Source organism: Nicotiana tomentosiformis, chromosome 11, assembly GCF_000390325.3.
Source record: "Nicotiana tomentosiformis chromosome 11, ASM39032v3, whole genome shotgun sequence".
In the NCBI taxonomy this organism is placed as follows: domain Eukaryota; kingdom Viridiplantae; phylum Streptophyta; class Magnoliopsida; order Solanales; family Solanaceae; genus Nicotiana; species Nicotiana tomentosiformis.
In genome coordinates, this window is record NC_090822.1 from 111,209,043 (window position 1) to 111,226,696 (window position 17,654).

At 33.6% G+C, this 17,654-nt stretch overlaps 2 protein-coding genes across 2 annotated transcripts; one reads left to right on the forward strand and one right to left on the reverse strand.

Moving 5' to 3' along the window:
• Window positions 1-255: 255 nt before the first annotated feature.
• LOC104101656 (DNA-directed RNA polymerases II, IV and V subunit 11-like) lies at window positions 256-9,805 on the reverse strand. Its single transcript, XM_009609141.4, has 5 exons — window positions 9,515-9,805; window positions 9,335-9,424; window positions 9,147-9,225; window positions 7,129-7,224; window positions 256-577 (listed from the first exon to the last, which is right to left on the reverse strand). Exons 1-5 carry the CDS (start codon window positions 9,565-9,567, stop codon window positions 545-547), a joined length of 351 nt encoding a protein of 116 aa, XP_009607436.1. The 5' UTR covers window positions 9,568-9,805; the 3' UTR covers window positions 256-544.
• A 6,113-nt stretch (window positions 9,806-15,918) lies between these two features.
• On the forward strand, window positions 15,919-17,436 carry LOC104101655 (uncharacterized). The gene is made up of 2 exons (XM_009609140.4): window positions 15,919-16,071; window positions 16,996-17,436. The coding sequence occupies exon 2, from the start codon at window positions 17,023-17,025 to the stop codon at window positions 17,242-17,244; it is 222 nt and encodes a 73-aa protein (XP_009607435.1). The 5' UTR covers window positions 15,919-16,071; window positions 16,996-17,022; the 3' UTR covers window positions 17,245-17,436.
• Window positions 17,437-17,654: the final 218 nt, after the last annotated feature.

Below are 17,654 nucleotides of genomic sequence, written 5' to 3' on the forward strand. Positions count from 1 at the left end.
TGGTTGAGGAAGTTTTTCCAACACCACTTGGTCAAGTGTTCAAGACTGGTATGGTTCTTCTAATGGGAAAAAAAGAGGTATTCTAAAATACCTCCTTTTATTAAATTTTTCCTCTAAAATTATTTTGTCCTCTATTATATAGGAGTGCCTCAACAGTTGATTTGTAGAAACTTGAAACTTCTTTAAAGTTAACAGTTGTTAGGATAACTAAAAAGCAAACTAAAACCATATAGATAAAAAAAAAAGTGCCAAAGGTGCCAATATCAACTTAGCTGATCACCTACTATAAGATTTACCAACATGCACAAGCGTTTTTAAACCTAACTTTGAGGCATAAAGCAGACCTTCAAAGTATAACTTGTCAACATTGCAAGCAAATAGTTTAAACGAAGCCTGGGCTAACAGCCCAAGAAAAATTGTAGTTGTTGGTCCAACATATATATATATAGACGAAGATTTGACAAGACAAAACTCCTAGCCTACACAGAACTAGGAAATTGTACGACGCACCATTGTTGAGAACCAAATGTCACTGCCGAATGGATTAGTATTCCCTCGAGTGCTTGGCCAACTCGCCCTACAGTCAAGAAAACGAACTAAGCATTGTTAGTACGAATGAGCACAAGAATGTTTCAAGCAAAAATCATTCACTCATCACCAAGCGAAAATGAAAATGCAAAATCTGATGCATGGACAAAACCTGATATAAGTCAATGGAGTGAATTCAAAATTTATGAGCTGGACACTTTTTTTAGACCATCCATAAAGCTTCTTCTCCACGAAGAATTCACTCTCTAAATGGTAAGTAGGCCAAATATATATGTAGGAGTATTTTCCCATACAATGACCAGATGGACCATGATTTTACAAAAACAAAATGGTGATATGGAAAACAACACAAAAAAAAAAAGAAAAAAGAAAAGGAAGATAGCATCCCCTGGAAATGGTGTCTGATTCTGCAACAATAGAATCAGCTAAAGAGGTGAATCAGCAACCCCCTCTCCATGACCAAGCTGAGAGTGAACCACATCTAAAGATAATTTTTGGCTTGATTTGAAGCTTCCCTGGTATTATTTGCCAATGGGATTCCTATTCTAAATAGTGATAACAGGGTTAGGCTCACTCATATTCACTATTTAGCTTTCACCCTGCTCATGTTTTTTAACACAAACAATTCGAGATTAGAGAATCAAAGATAAAAGCCAAAGAACTAATTTCACTTTAGATATCTTTCTACAAATATCCAAATTTCACCGAGGAAAGTTTCCACTAATCTTCTCAAATCACATGTCAAGAACCTCGCATAAGGTTGTATCATAGCTTAATAGCCAAGGACACATCTTAATCTTCTAACTCTAGAAACTCACCGAGTTAGAAGATTAAGATGTGTATCAGACTAGCCAGTTCGCTCTTTCCTGGCGACAGCTCCCATTCTCTCTCTATTTCATCTCTCTACTGCAACGAGATTCAACAAGCTCTCTTCGGTCCAAGTCATGGTAGATCTAGAGATAAAATTATTGTTTTGTTCAATCTTACTATTTATATGACTAGATTTTGAAGATGCTCATAGTTAAATGTTTTAGCAAACGAAAAAGCTGCCCAACAAAGAGGATTTCTCACCTCTCCTCTTTCATCAATTTAACCTTTTCTTATGTTCTGTAATGGAGTCTATAAATATTGTTTGTCTTTCCTATGACATCGATGACCAAGGTAAAGCAAGCGGTGGGAGAACGAGAACCAGTCCATGATCACCAATTTCAGTTCTCAAAGTTTCAAAACCTATGGGGCTTTTTCTAGGGGTAATTGAGCAGCTTCAAGGACGGGGTCACTGTTACCAAATAAGTGGATTTCTCCTTCAATAGCATTGGGAAAGGGAGAGAATGGCCACTGGTATTTTCTGTTTCTTCGAGGTTTTATGGCTTTTTGGATCATTGGGCAGTAAAAGGGAAGACAATGTTGGCGCATGAAAAAGAGAGGAAACAGTAAGGAGTTTCTTTGAGTGTGAGCTGTCACGTCATGAATTTCAACCAGGAGAACTGAAATAGGACCTAGCTGTACATTTTGAGAAGTATTAAAGAACTCTAGAAGAATTGTAACGACCCGACCGGTCGTTTTGAGAATTAGCGTCACGCTCAGCGGCTTAAGGTCTCGAGCAGCTTCGTATTATGTATTATGGCTAGCGTGTGTGGTCGAGTTCGGATTTCGGATGATTCGGGATCAATTCGGAGGAAGGATTCTTGTTTTAAAAGCTTAAACGGTAAGAGTTGACTGTAGTTTGACTTTTGTGTAGACGACTCCGAAATGGCGTTTTGATGATTCCAATAGCTTCGTATGGTGATTTTGCACTTAGGCGTGCGTCCGGATTTGGATTTGGAGGGCCGTAGGATAATTTGAAGCATTTTGGCGAAAATTGAAAAGTTAAAGTTTTGGAAGATTAAGAGGTTTGACCGGAAGTTGACTTTGTTGATATGGGGCTCGGATTGCGATTCCGAGAGTTGGATTAACTCTGTTATGTCATTTGAGACTTGCATGCAAAATTTGACGTCATTCCGGGCTGATTTGATATGATTCGGCGCGAGTTGTAGAAGTTGATAGTTCATAAGTTCATAGAGTTCGATTTGAAGTGTGATTCGTAGTTTTGATATCGTTTGATGTGATTTGAGGCCTCGAGAAGGTCCGCGTTATGTTTTGGGACTTATTGGTATGTTCGGACGGGCCCCGAGGGGCTCGGGTAAGTTTCGGATAGGTTTGGGTTGTGTTGCGCTCGTTTTTTATATTTCGACGTCGTTTCTTCAAGCATAAATGGTACCACATTAAGCAAATGGCCTCCAATTTCTGTTTTGATTGAAGCATTAGATCTGTATTGTAATTACGGAGCCATAACAAAAAGAATCGTCGAATTTGGACATCGTATGAGGGAGTTATGCTCATTTTAGTGTCGGAGAAGAGAGTTGGTGCTAGTGCTTCGCAGATGCGAAGTTGGGTTCGCATCTGCGACCCCGCAGGTGCGAAAAATGGTCCGCAAATGCGAAAAATACAGCTGGCAGACCGCAGGTGCGTAGTTTTGGGCGCGGAAGCGAAATTCCCTATGTATTAAAAAAATCAGACTGTGTGTATTTAGTATTTTGAGCATATCTTGAGTTCTAGAGCTCCGATTGAGGTGATTTTCGCGGCGTTCTTCTTGTCTTTTCACGGGGGTCAATATCTAACTATAATTTTGTATTTTAATATGATTACAGAAGTTCATTTTTTGAATTAATCCATGTTTTGATTGGAGAATCGGGGGTTTTTTATCAAAAACTTTTCTAAAGAGAATAATTGGATTTTGAACATCGATTCGAAGTCGGAATTGGATGAAATTAGTATGGTTGGACTCGTAATTGAATGGGTGTTCGGATTTGTGAATTTTGTCGGGTTCCGAGATGCGGTCCCGGGAATGACTTTTGGGTTGACTTTTTAGTTTTTGTTAAAGATTGAAACTTTATTATCCGGAATCGTTTCCTATGAGTTTTATTTATGATTTGAAGTTATTTTGGCTAGATTTGAGCCGTCCGGAGGTTGTTTCACTCGAGAAGGTCATTTTAGAGTAACGATCTAGCTTCTTTGAGGTAAGTATCTTGCCTAACCTTGTGTGGGGGAACTACCCCTTAGGATTTGAGTCATTTGTGCTAATTGTGTCAGGTGAAGGCCGTGTACGCGAGGTGACGAGTACGTGCTCGGGCTTATTTGTGGAAATTTGACCGTTTAGGGCCTTAGGTTCTTATGTTCATTAGATATGAAGTTGTTTTATCATGCTAAATCCTCCACTTACTAAATTTACCCTTACGTGTCGTATTTGGAATTTATTTGATTCATGTTTTACCCTTGTTGCCAATTGAACCCTTATGTGCCTTAATTGAATTTGTTGTTATCTCTTCCGTAATTGCTTAACCTTAATTGACGTCATTAATATCTCTTCCGTAATTGCTTAACCTTAATTGAAATTACTATTATCCCTTCCATAATTGCTTTGCCTTAATTGAAGTTTGTTATTCCTTCCATTATTGACGTATTCTTATTTGGAATCATTGATTTATGTTATCTCTCTTATCGTCGAATTGTACTTTTGTAGAATCATTGCTACACATTATCTGTTCCTTGTTGAGTTATCCTTATTGAGACTATTATTCCATGTTGTGTCCTTCTTTGTGAGCTCGTTCTTCCGTCTCTTTGTGTTCTGAAGTTCATGAGTTGATTCACTTGTCGTATTCTCTTATTATTGTCGTTGTTGCCAGTGTTGTGAAGAGCGTGAAGCGAGGAAAAGCGACAATCCCCATTTTGCTTAAAGCGAGAAGCGAGAAGCGAAGCGTTCGCTTTTTTGAAGTGAAGCGGACTCTTGCAGAGTAAGCCCAAGCCGGGTCTTTCCTATCTTCTTTTGGTGCCATTAAAAGAACAACTACATAACACATAAGAAAGGCAATAAGAACTAAGAATAAAGGATATAAAAATTAGAGGAAGGGCAATAATTCTCTGTTAAAAACTGGGCAGAGAAAGAAGAACCCAAGGATTGGCATCAATACTGAGAAAGAACTGAAGGTAAAAAAAATATATATATATCGCCAGCATTTCGCTGCTATTTGGACGTTGAAACAGTAAAAGAAAAAGAAAAAGAAGAAGAAGAAGGAAAATAAGAACATACTTGTTGTTGTTGAAGACTTGAACTTGAAGTTGAAGAAGAATAAGAACCTTAGTCGCCTTTTAGACTCTCAGATGCCTCTGCTGAAAACCCTTCGTTTAATAAAAGACACTGAAATTCGTTTTTAATTAAATAGCCTAGCTTCTGTTTAAAACAAAGAAGCGGTCGCTTCCTTCGCATTGCTTCGCTTGGTCGCTTCTCGCTTTTTAGTGGGAAGCGGTCGCTTTTTTCTACCTGAGTCGCTTCACATGGGGAAGCGGGCATTGAGTCGCTTCGCATCGCTTCTCGCTTAAAGCGAGTAAGCGACCGCTTTCTCTAACACTAGTTGTTACTATTGTATTCAGTGTTGTTGAGCCGAGGGCTATGTGTGGTTGTGATATTGAAATTGTTCTGAGAAAACGTTGTGACATGTGGGTACATATTGTGAAAGTCATTTATTTGAATTGTTATGTTTTGGCACACGTGGTGTTGTTGAGAGAATTGTTATTGTGTTTGCACGAGGTTTCTGTCGTGTTATTATTATTGATACGCATGCGGTGGTATAAGGTCTGGGTGTTAATACGCATGCGGTGAGATAAGGTGGGCTTCAAACGCGTGGCTAGTAGGGGAACTACTAGAAGCCATGCGGTGTGATAAGGTGGGCTAAAACGCGCGATGTTATTTCAAGAAAAATGATTTTCAAAACTAAATGTAAAGGCTCCCGCGATGATATAAGGAAAGTATGTGATTCATTTTATTATTTGAGACTACGAGGCGGTATCTCGGGAGGGCTCTTGTTGTCATTTCCCCATTCTTTTGTACTTGTCTTTGATTGTTGTCTTCTTAGTATACTATTAATTGTCTTCCTCCGTATTGTACTATTTGCTTATTTCTATGTAGCTAATCTTGTAGTGCTAGTCGTTGCTTCAACTTCATTGCTCTCGTTATTACACTGTACATTTCATGGTGATCGTTTCTATATGCCATTCATTGTCTCTACTCTTAATTTTTAGAAGATGAATCCTGACGTTAGTGACCATTATACGTACTCTTGTCCACTTGCCTTCTGTGTGAGGATTGTTCTATTGGCACGTGAGTCGTCCGTGCGGTTATGAGTTGTAATGTGGGCACAAGATGTCAAGTGATTAGGGTTCATGAATTGGGACCCGTGAGCTGTGATTATGAGGTTCGGTACCTCGTGAAAATGCTTGAACAGATCTGGTGTGAAAGCGGTTGTTCTTATTGAGTTATTGTTGGTTTTCCTTTATTTGGTTTTACCGGACTTAGACTGTGATCAGTTACTCTACAACATTATTACCTGACTACTTCCTGTTGAATATTGTTGTTACTAGTGTATCATTGCAAGTATTGTTTGTATTCTTTATCCTGCTTAGCTTTATATTAATATTGTTTCTCTGTTAGTTCATCTACACACTCGTTCAGGTTGTTTAGTCCGGTAGGTATCTTGACTGTCCCTCGTCACTACTCCACCGAGACTAGTCTTGATACTTACTGGGTACCGTTGTGGTGTACTCATACTACGCTTCTGCACATTTTTTTGCAGATCCAGGTGCCTCGGTTGTTGTTCATTATTAGTTGGTTGGTCGAGCATGTCACCTTCTGATATTTTTCTTGTACTGTTTAATTCGATTCCGAACAATTGTATTTAGGGATCTTCTAGCAAACTTAGTAGAACTTATGACTTGTACTACCAGTTTGGGGAATTGTAAGTTGTGTATAAAGATTTCTATTTCATATTCATTATTTGATGGTTGAATTCTTCTATTAATTTAGTAAGTGTTAGCCTTACCTAGTCTTAGAGACTAGGTGCCGTCACGACATCCTATGGAGGGAAATTGGTGTCGTGACAAGAATAGGCATCACTTTTACATTCTCTCATTTCAGCTTTTAAATTGAGTATTTAAATAAGTGTCGACTGTCAAATTCAAGGCGAGAAATTGAACAGCTTCGGTATAAGAGCTTATCTAACAGATTATCTTCCCTATCACTTATTGTATCTCAAGAAGGTAAAGAAGCTCAAACTCAATTCACTAGATGCTTCTAACACTCTGCATCCACCCCAGCATAGAACCATAGTATTTCATATAAAAATAAAGAACACGCTACATAAAAGATTTCTAATTGATGCTTCAACTAAAGTACTGAAGAACGAGAGCCATAATAATCAACCCCCAAAAAAGGAATGGAAAGAAGTACTGAAGAAACATACAATCATTCAAGTAAAAAGTGAAGTTGTAAAGTACAAGCTGGATTATTTAAGGTTTTCCAAATATTTAACACTTCCTAATGTATTTTTACTCTATTAATTTGTTCTTCTTATGACAACCGAACATTACTGAACATCGTGAAATCCGAAGTCAAAATGATGTCTGCAGTAATGCTAGGACCATATGATAGTACATTAACAAGGTCTATTTAAAACGAGCTAGACAAAAATTAAAAGATAACTGTACCTCGAACTGATTCTTCAGATGATCAAGTTCCTTATCAAGATCATTTATGGCCTGGTTATATGCCTGCATAGGTGAGGACTGGCTTGTTGTTTGAATCTGCAAACCAACAAAGCAATAGGTCAAATCCAGAGAGATTAAAGTGCATAAACAAACAAGATTGCAGTAGAACACCATAGTATCCAACAGACAAATTAGAAACACTTTGTAAAGAGATTATATACAAGTCCACAAGAAATATAGTGGGAAGAGTAATGCGAGAAGACAAAATTGCTTTAGCAGCAATTTTTTCAGGATATACACCCCCGAACAGGAAGAATATTCACAATTGAATATTACAAGCCAAATAAAGATTCTATTCTTCCAACATTACTGAGGAAAATACAACCTTCAATTCTTATAAACCTGCAAATCTGAAACATAAATACATAATAAAGCTCTAACAAATCAAATAAGCGACTAATAAAAACCACAATAAAACTAACAAATAAAAATGCAACTAACAGCAAGACTGACAAATAAGTTAACAAAAAGTGAAAAACAGCATATAATGAAATAGAAAGAGGTTAATTCAATTAGTAACCTCTCTAATCACCCTCTAGCAATAAACTCAGTTGCATGTCATACATGATTTGGGATAAGACCGACCTACAATCTTAAGTCTTGTCCTGTCACATGTAATACATGATTTTTGTAGTCTATTTCGCAGTCATCCAACAAATGAAATAAAGAAAGCACATGCGCGCACAAAAACACATACAGAAGCACACAGAGACCCACTCAAAATATTCCACTTAAACTTATCCTCCTTTTTTGTTAGTTGTTACAGTCATATTCACGGTGCAAGATAGCATAAGGTAAGTCTTGAAGCAATAAACCTTCGACAGGAAAATGATTCAAGTATCAGGAGGCAATAATGAAAAATTATTTAACTTTTTTAGTTCTCCTTTTAACTGTCATTAATCTGAGCTTTTTTCGCTACTCACTTATCAACTTGATATCTAAATTGGTCATTTTTACAGAGGAATGTCAGCCAAAGCAATCACTAGCTGGAAAACCATACACTAGGTACCTGCACTAAGAAAGCACTAAAAATGCAACCATATTACTTTCCTTTTAGACCCAAAATTCCCCTTCCAATTTAGGATACTATATGCATGACACATCTTCCCAATGTTCCCATAGCTTTATTTTCCCACCCCATCAATTCAGCTTCTCCACCAACTCTTACAAGTAATTGGAGCAGGCTTTTATCTAGTGAAATAGTGAATACAAACATTTCTTTCTCGTATTCATCCTTGTTCACAAATGCTCACAGCATAAGCGGAGCCAGGAATTTATACAAGGGGATCCAAAAATATAACAACCGAGATATGAACCTGTGACCTGAAGCAATTTCCGGATCCCCTTTGCCGCTTCACAAGAATTTTTCCTTATGTCAAGTGAATTTGTCAGCTTATTATAGCCGAAAAAATAATTTTTACCTTATTATTTGCACAGTATAATTTTCAATAAAGGAAATTAAATTGAACCCCCTTTCTTCAAGCTAGCTCCGCTCCGGGCATCACCGCCATTCTTTCTGTTACTTATACATTTAGAACAGAACTAGCTTAACTCATGCATCTCGCTATTCCTTTATGAGCAATATAACCAGCAATGACATTTCCTAGTTGCTACGAGCCATTTTTTAAAAAAAAATCGATACTCACAATTATCACATATAATGCTATACACAGGTTGTCTTACTTTCAAAGGCACTGCACTTTTTTTTGTTTTTTTGTGTATAACCTAGAAATCCCGAGTGCCAGTGGCATACGATCTGATACTCGATGGATAAAGGGTCCGCCTCTCTCCCCTTCTCTACGTAAATACCATTCGCGTCCAACCCACACATCACACGTTGTGCTCTTAACACAAAACCAAAGCCCGGGGGCTAAAAGCATTACAATTATAGAGCTAAAAAGCACAAGAAACTGAAGAAACAGGCACAAAAGAAGAGAACAATACAGGGGATTACTAACCCTAAGCAAGATTTTGTACTGAAGAGGATGAGGCAACTTGTACCCAGCGAATAGTACATTATCATCCCTATGCAGTTGCCTGTCATTTTTTTTCAAAAATCATGCAAATATTATTAAAAAAATGAAAATTTTAATACAAATAGACAAAAGAGAGCAAATCTATTCAGTCTAAAAGATGTGAAATTTACATGCGAAGAATGTTGCCGATAGTGTGTTCCTCTCTTTCAACGGTGAATGTAGCTGCATTTATGATCTTTGTATCTCTCTCGTATGAAACCCTAAATCAAATTAGCAGTGAATTATATATAATTAAAAAAAAAAAGTGTGTGTATGTAATAACACTATGTATAATCAGATGATAGAGTTACTTCTTAACGCCCTCTGGAACGACGAATCGTTCGTAACGATCTGGAGCATTCATTTTTCTATCTTCTCCTTTTTTCTTCTTCTTCTTCTTCTTCAACAATTCAATTCAATTCCTGAGAATTCCAGTCAGCGGCTATTAATTGGGCTGGAGTCTGGACTGTATTACCGAACTGGCCCAATCCAAGTTGCTTACAAAACATTCCATCTGATTGGTTTTGTTATTGATATTTTTACCTTCCTATACACCATTTCAAACCTTATTACCTTACCTACTCAAGTTTCAATTTAATTATATGGTCATATATAATTTATCAATTATATACAAATAAGTTTTAAATGAATATCTCTTTATATTAGAAATTAAATAAGGAATGTCAGTTATTTCTTTATCCCTTTATACTTGCACACTCTCTCTCCGTCTCTTTCTCTCTCTCCCCCTCTCTCTCTCCCCCTCTCTCTCTTCGTCTCTCTACTCTCCTCTATTTTTTTTCCCCAATTTTTCTTCATTTGGTGTTCTCTGTTTTTTATGTTTTCTTGTTGTATATAGTTTTAATGAAATTCATCAATAGATTTCAATCGTTTTAACTTAGCAATTTCCTTTCATGTTGCACAATTGGTGTTCAAATTGAAATTGCCAATCAATAAATTTTGAAGGTGTTTGACTCTCCATCATTGACAGCCATTAAAAAAGCTTTGAAGTTTTGAAATCGAATTTGGGTTTTCAAAAATCATTATTTATTTGGATTGGGTGTTGTTGCAAATAATTGGAATATTATTTGGAGTTTATATCTCAATCTTGAGGGTGTTTAGTGAAGATTAGACTTGATTTTGGTTGAATTTCAGATTGAAACTCGAAGAAGAAGAACACATGACATACAATATACTTACGAAATTATAGTAAAGTTGTAGTATAATTGTATGTAAATTGTATTCTGTTGTAGTTATATATTTTTTATTATTTGAATGTTGTATGAAAGTTAAAAAATAGTTGTACAATGTATGAATCGTTGTATAAAATTTATATTTAATTTATCAATACTATCTTTTTACATAAAAATGTTGATATGTATCAAAATTGTATCAAGAGAGAAAGTATTGATTGGAATTTTAGAGAGGAAGAAACACACACCATATACAAAATATATACAAATCGGATACAAAATATACAAAAGGCATATTGTATAAAATTTATATAAAAATTGTATTTAAGTTGTATGATATTGTAGTTGTATTTAACTGGGTAAAAATAATTTATGAAAGTTGTAGATAAGTTGTAGATTAGTTATAAATAAGTGTATATTGTATAGTTAGTTGTATAAATTTTATTTTTAGTATGTATGAAAGTTGTAGATATATCAAATTTGTATTAAATTTTTACGAAATTTATTTTTTAATTTGTATGCTATTGTACCATACAAATTTATCACCTCTCTGTTCTACTTACACTTCAACTTCAACTAATCTCGAGATCATTGATATATATATCTTGTTTGTGATATACACCACTGTTACAGAAACTTTGAAAAAGGACATGGAGGATAACACAAATCTGTTCCGAATTTCTGGGATAAACTAGATGAAAAGGAAAAAGATAAGCCAGTTAAGAAAAGCAAGGATTCTGCAATGAAAGAAACAATTTATATTCCTTAAGAAAAATCATGTTGGCAACTTAGGAATGCAAAATAATTTTGCAATTAAAAGGAATAGTTGATATGCCAACTATGGAAACAACGCAACATTCAGATACGTACTTGGCAAGAAAGGATATTGCATTTAAAGTTCTGAATTATCTTCATATGAAGCGTGGCTTCACTGCCCGCGAATTTTGGCTCTCAATTACGGGAATTTTGGGTGGAGAGAGGCAAAGAATAGGGAAATCGAGGGGAGAAGAGAGAAAAAAAAATGATGTAACTAAATCCCCTAATTTAAGGCATTAATAATGGATTGGGAGCCTTTTAAGGTGGAATGTATATAATTTGTAAGTAATCCTTGTTTAGGGCGGGTAATATACAAAATTAGAACAATTTTGGTAAATAAGTTTCAAATATTGTATAGTAACGAAAAAAATCCTTTTTTTTGGTGAATGACATAGTTACCATTAAAAACAAAACTATTTACCCTTATCTATCCATTTATTTTTCTACCCATCAAACTAATTATATTTCCTACCCATAGTAGTTTTTGTTGGGAATTTTCTCTTCTTTTTTTTCCAATTCTTTTTTATTTCTATGCTTCTTTTCTTTTTTCTTTTTTCTTTCTTTTCTTCTTTTCTTTTTTCTCGTCTTCTTCTTTCTTTTTCTTTTTTTCTCTTTTATTCATTTATTTTTGCCCAAATCGTATTATTGTTATTTTTACCATAACTTATTTCTTACTCAAAGTTGACTCCTTCTTTATTTGTTTTTCTTTTTATTTATTTTATTTATTTCTTGTTCCTTTTCTAATTCCACGTGATTGTCATGCAAACCTTGATCTCCTTCCCTACAAATATCAGTACACACTCTACCATTAGCAGTAACACAACCAGTTATGGAGCAAGAAAACGTAATCTACGGCCACAAAATCTCCATATATACTAGTTAGAATAGATATGATAAGAAAATATTCTAAAATGCAATAAAAATACAAGTAGCAAAAAAGACTTCTAATACCATATGATACCAATACGGTATACAAATATACCAACAGAGTATATGATTGCTCTAGAATATTGCTACAACTATCTGCGACTATACTACTGTTCCAAAACATTAAAGGATGCAATAAAAGTATGAGAAAATTACATGCTCGCATTACAAGCTAAATATTCGCAAAAGCAACCTGCTCATTCCGTATACTAACAGGGTATATAGTTGTACGGGGCCGTTCCAACAATTGCCTATAACTATAAAAATTATTACATAATACACATAATCTATGTCCATCGACATAAAAAAATTCCAACACTACAAATCATGTTCATATAAATAATTCCATAATAGAATTCACTTAAAACGCAGCTAAAACAACCAAAAAAGTGTTCAAACTACCATATGATACCAATATGTCATATAACTATACCAACATGGTATAAAGTTTTACTGTTTAATTTTCGGCAACTATATGACTATACTACTATTACATAACACACATGCATAAAGAGAAAAATAAGAAAATAGTGTACCACATATTAATATAATAAAGTATTTTAAGATATTGTACTATATCACTGTTATTATAAGAAAATCAAATAGTGTACCAATTAAATGTAGCTAATTAACCAAAAGGGGATTCAACTAGCATATGATACCAATATAGTATATATCTATATTAATAGGGTATATAGCTGTACGGGGTCGTTCCAACAACTGCTTATAACTATACAAACTATTACATAATACACAAAATCTATGTCCATAGGTACAAGAAAATTCAACACAGCAAAACATGATCATATAAATCATTTAAGAATAAAATTCACTTAAAATTCAACTAAAACAATCAAAAAATATTTCAACTACCATATGATACCAATATGACATAGAATTATACCAATAGGGTATACAGTTCTACTAATTAATTCTAGTATGACTATACTACTATTACATAATACACATGCATAAAGAGAAAAATCAAAAAATAGTGTACCACATATTAATATAATAATATATTTCAAGATATTGTACTATAATACTACTATATAAAACAAACGCATAAAGAAAAAATCAAAATGATTACATAATACACATGCATAAAGGAAAATTAAAAAAATTCAAGATACTGTACTATTCTACTATTACTAAAGAAAAATTAAATAGTGTACCAAATAAATATAGCTAATACAACCAAAAAAGGTTCCAACTAACATATGATACCGGTATAGTATATAACTATACCAACAGGGTATAAATTATACGCAAAGAGTTTAAAAAATATTTTTTTAATTTAATTATTAAACTGAAATAATATAAGTTATCATATAATCTAATTAACTCATATAGATGATACCCACATGATATATATCATATATTATCACGGTATCACGGAGGATTGGTTCATTACTTCAAAAAAATTAGTAGTATACTACTGCAATTAATTATATATTCTTAAATTAATTATTGTATACCAATATTATATATATTATAACATTTTGGTATACAATACGAATCTATCTTATTCGGTAGTTCAACTCAATTCTTTCCTTTTGTTTTTCTTCTGCTATCTGCCTTCTCCGCCAAAAAGTTGTGCACAAATAGTTCCTAAAACTGAAAAATAACCTTTCCATTAATTTTGTAGTCAAATATTCTCAAAATTGGCCAAAGCCTACCGTATGCACACAATCTTCTTCCTCTGTTCATATGTCGGCTTAACCGTTGAAAATTTTAAACTTCTGATGATCCTCAAACAAAGGTCCCTACTTCTACTAATCACTTTTTCACAAGTAATTATCAATTCCATTAATTTTGTAGTCAAATATTCTCAAAATTGGCCAAAGCCTACCGTATGCACACAATCTTCTTCCTCTGTTCATATGTCGGCTTAACCGTTGAAAATTTTAAACTTCTGATGATCCTCAAACAAAGGTCCCTACTTCTACTAATCACTTTTTCACAAGTAATTATCAATTCAATTCCCCCCCCCCCCATGGTATTGAAGCAACAACTTTTTGTCAATCTGCTAGTTCCGATGACCTAATAATTTCCGTCAATCGCAAAGTCTACGGAGATGGACGAATTTTTTTATATGCCAGGTACAACAAATTCAAGAGAAAAAAGGAAATGGCTAGTCGGGTAATAGGTTTGTGCTGGATAGGTAGAAATTATAATTAATTCCTAAATGGGCAAAAACGGATAATTAATTTGAACCTAATGGGTATATTGAGTAGTTTCCCCTTTTTTGGATTTTTATACTATATTACACACTATTTTACCCGATTTAATAATATTTTGCTAATTAATAAAATTAACAAAACTTTTTTTTTATAAATTATATACATTCCTCCGAAAAACTCTTTCCACCTATTTGTTACCTTTTAAACTCTATGATCAACGCGCATTAATACTATCCTTGTTTCAAGAAAAGATATGCGCAAATCACATAGTACAAATCAGGTTAAAAAGTAATTGAACTAAACAAGTGAGAGTCCCTTAACAATTTCAATCGCTGTTTAAACAAACGATGAATTTATTTAAACTATTGAATATTGATAAGTTGCTTAAATAACTAATTGAGCTGCTTAAATTGATTGAGTTGTTTAAGCTACTTCAGTAGAGTTAAATGAGGGATGTGAAACGGTAGACATGTATGGTTATTAGTTATTACCAATTAAATGCTCTATTATTAAGGGATACTCAATTATTATTAGTTTTATATATAATTGATAAATTTGTATATCAAAATTTATTTGTCATGTGACGACAGAATTGCGAGTTATTTTCACTTGTTGTTCCTCTAAAATTAATATCACACAGCATTCGACGCTGATAGAAAAATAGAATAAAGTTGAAATCACCTCCACTGACCAAAGTGGACGATATATATCGGAAGCTCATACATCCTTGCCTCCTTTTTCTCTTTATTTATTGAAGTTTGGCTTATTAAGACAAAAAGATACTCTTGAATAGTTTGCATGATTTTTTCTAAAAAAAATCTCACCCTATTGATATATAGTATTTTTATATTTTATATCTAACATTACAACCTTTCAATTGCTAACGTGAAACTTTGTTCATACGCCTAACAATAGTTATATTGCATATATTTATTTTATTAGAAGCAAAATAGAACATAGTTTAATGGAAATGAAGCGGGTAGACAAAATGGAGGCTCGTATCCTGCATCTTATGTTATCTTCACTATTTTGCTCACTCTTGTATTACTCAAACGTGTTTTGAAAATTCAAATTTTGAGTCGAGAGTCGATCGAAAATAACCTTTTTACTATATAGGTACAAAATAGAGTTAAGGTATGCGTATACCTTACTCTACCCAAACCCCACTTATAGAATTAACACTTTAAATGTTGTTGTTGTTGTGATAGGATTTGAAAAGCATTCAAATTGCAGTGGACTAACATGATAAGTGTTGATCATGAGAAAGTAAAATTTGTTTTAGAGCAACAACTAGGCAGAGTGGAAATTACTATGCATTTCTAAACAGACAATTTAATCATGCCAAATTCCATATCTAGAATAGGATTTAAACAGATAAAATCCCAAAGAAACTTCAGAGATTATTATTATGCTAATTATAACAAATCATGTAACACAGTAATTCAACTGTTACTGGTTGACCTTTGGTTTATCATAAATTCCACTGACATTGATGTGGGATTAAATTCTAATTATTTATTAGCCATATCATATAATGTGACATAAATTTCCTTCAACTCCATCATTTATTTGTCTAATATGGCAATCCCACTTATCCTTGCCTCTTCTGGTGGAGTTCCCATCTCCAAATTAAATAAGACAAATAGTAATTACATGATCTCTGGATTCACTCACTATATAAACAACGTAAAGAACTTCATATACCTCACAGCTAACTTCAAATATTCTCTAGCACTACTTATCTTTAGCAAGGTATGTTTAAATTTCACAGTTAGATAGTATATTATATTATGCCATTTTATATGAGAAGAAAATATCACCGTCATGCAACAATATACATCTACTTAAGCAGTTTTTGTTTCAAAAGACACAAACACTTAAAAGTATTTATCTTGTATTTATTCGCTTTTCTGCTTCTACTTCCACAATACTGTTGTGCTTAAGTCTTGAGAAATGGATTTATCTTGTATCTGTTACATACTTTTTCTTAGCCATTATGCTGATGACCCATAAACTTAGGACCTGTTTGTCTATACATTTTTTTTTCTCCTTTTTTTCCGGTTCTTTTTAAAAAGAACGTGTTTGTCCATTCTTACTCACAAAACTGCTTACATTTTTTCAAATGAAATGGATGTCCAAACATAATTATAAATTTCATATACCATAACTCTAAATATTATTCTTTTTTCAAAAATTATAATTTTTATGTCCAAACTCCTACTAACAGTTTTTTTCAAAAGAAGATTTTTATTTGAAAATTTTATTACATGAAGCAATTCATGTAATAAAGGAGATTCTTATTTTACAAATTAATAGTACTTCGAGCTTGTAACGAGCATGAAGAGAATGGACTTATTTCTTTGTTTTTGAGTTGTTATGCAAAATAGAAGAAGCAAATAATGACTTATTTATTCACTTTTCTACTTCTACTTCTACAAAACTCATGTAGTGCTTAAACATAAGAATTGGACGGCGTATCTGTTACGTACTTTTTCATAGCCAGTATGTTGATGATATCCATAAACTTTAGTTACTCCTTTAATTTTCTTTTGAAAATTGTCCGCAATCATGTTCTTATATCTTTTAACTGGGAAAGCATCTATTCACGTTTGAAGTAGTTGCATACACAACGTACGACTAAACTCAATCATATTATTTATCATTTTTGATTCACAGGGGAAGATATAAAAAGGGTACATAATTATGAGGTTGGTTGTGCTTGTTTTAGTCATGTTAGTGATGACTTCAACCTTGGCCACAAGCAGGAACTTAGTCCAGAATTATAACGAAGACGATAATGGTTTCGGGCAGGGGGGAAGTAGCAGCATCAATAATCACCATTATATACCAAGGCAGGACTTCAACAATGGTAATGGAGGTGATGTTCCTAAAGCAGAACTTGATACAGATGCTGGAAAATTCTAAGAGTATACCTTGTATATATGCATGGTATAACTGTAGTAAATAGGAATAAAGGGTAAAATTTTATGCATATATGCTCGTGTTTTGTTAAGTAAAGTAGGTAGTGGTTATGTAACGTTACCGTGTTTGTTTCTTGTAGTGAAGAAGCTTTGTCTATATGACTATATATAGAGAGAGAAGTAATTAATAAGTTCATATCTTTTTATGTTATGTACAATGCTTTAATTTGGTATATCACCCACCCTATATGAGTTTACTTTCCATACGTTATTAGTATGTAATTATAAACTCTCTAATATAAGGCAAACGTAATTTATAGGTTTGATTTATACACTAATAATATAAATTCCACAAAAAAAATAGTATAAAGATTACTTTCATTATTAATTCAAAAGTCATATAATAAGCATAAG

Bases quoted from the DNA above. Each gene is read 5' to 3' on its own strand.
- LOC104101656 (XM_009609141.4), bottom strand. From the start codon at position 9,567: ATGAATGCTCCAGATCGTTACGAACGATTCGTCGTTCCAGAGGGCGTT. The intron at 9,425-9,514 runs GTAACTCTATCA...AATTTGATTTAG, and splicing joins GTTCCAGAGGGCGTTAAGAA to GGTTTCATACGAGAGAGATA. The intron at 578-7,128 runs GTACAGTTATCT...TCTTGACTGTAG, and splicing joins ATCTGAAGAATCAGTTCGAG to GGCGAGTTGGCCAAGCACTC.
- LOC104101655 (XM_009609140.4), top strand. From the start codon at position 17,023: ATGAGGTTGGTTGTGCTTGTTTTAGTCATGTTAGTGATGACTTCAACC.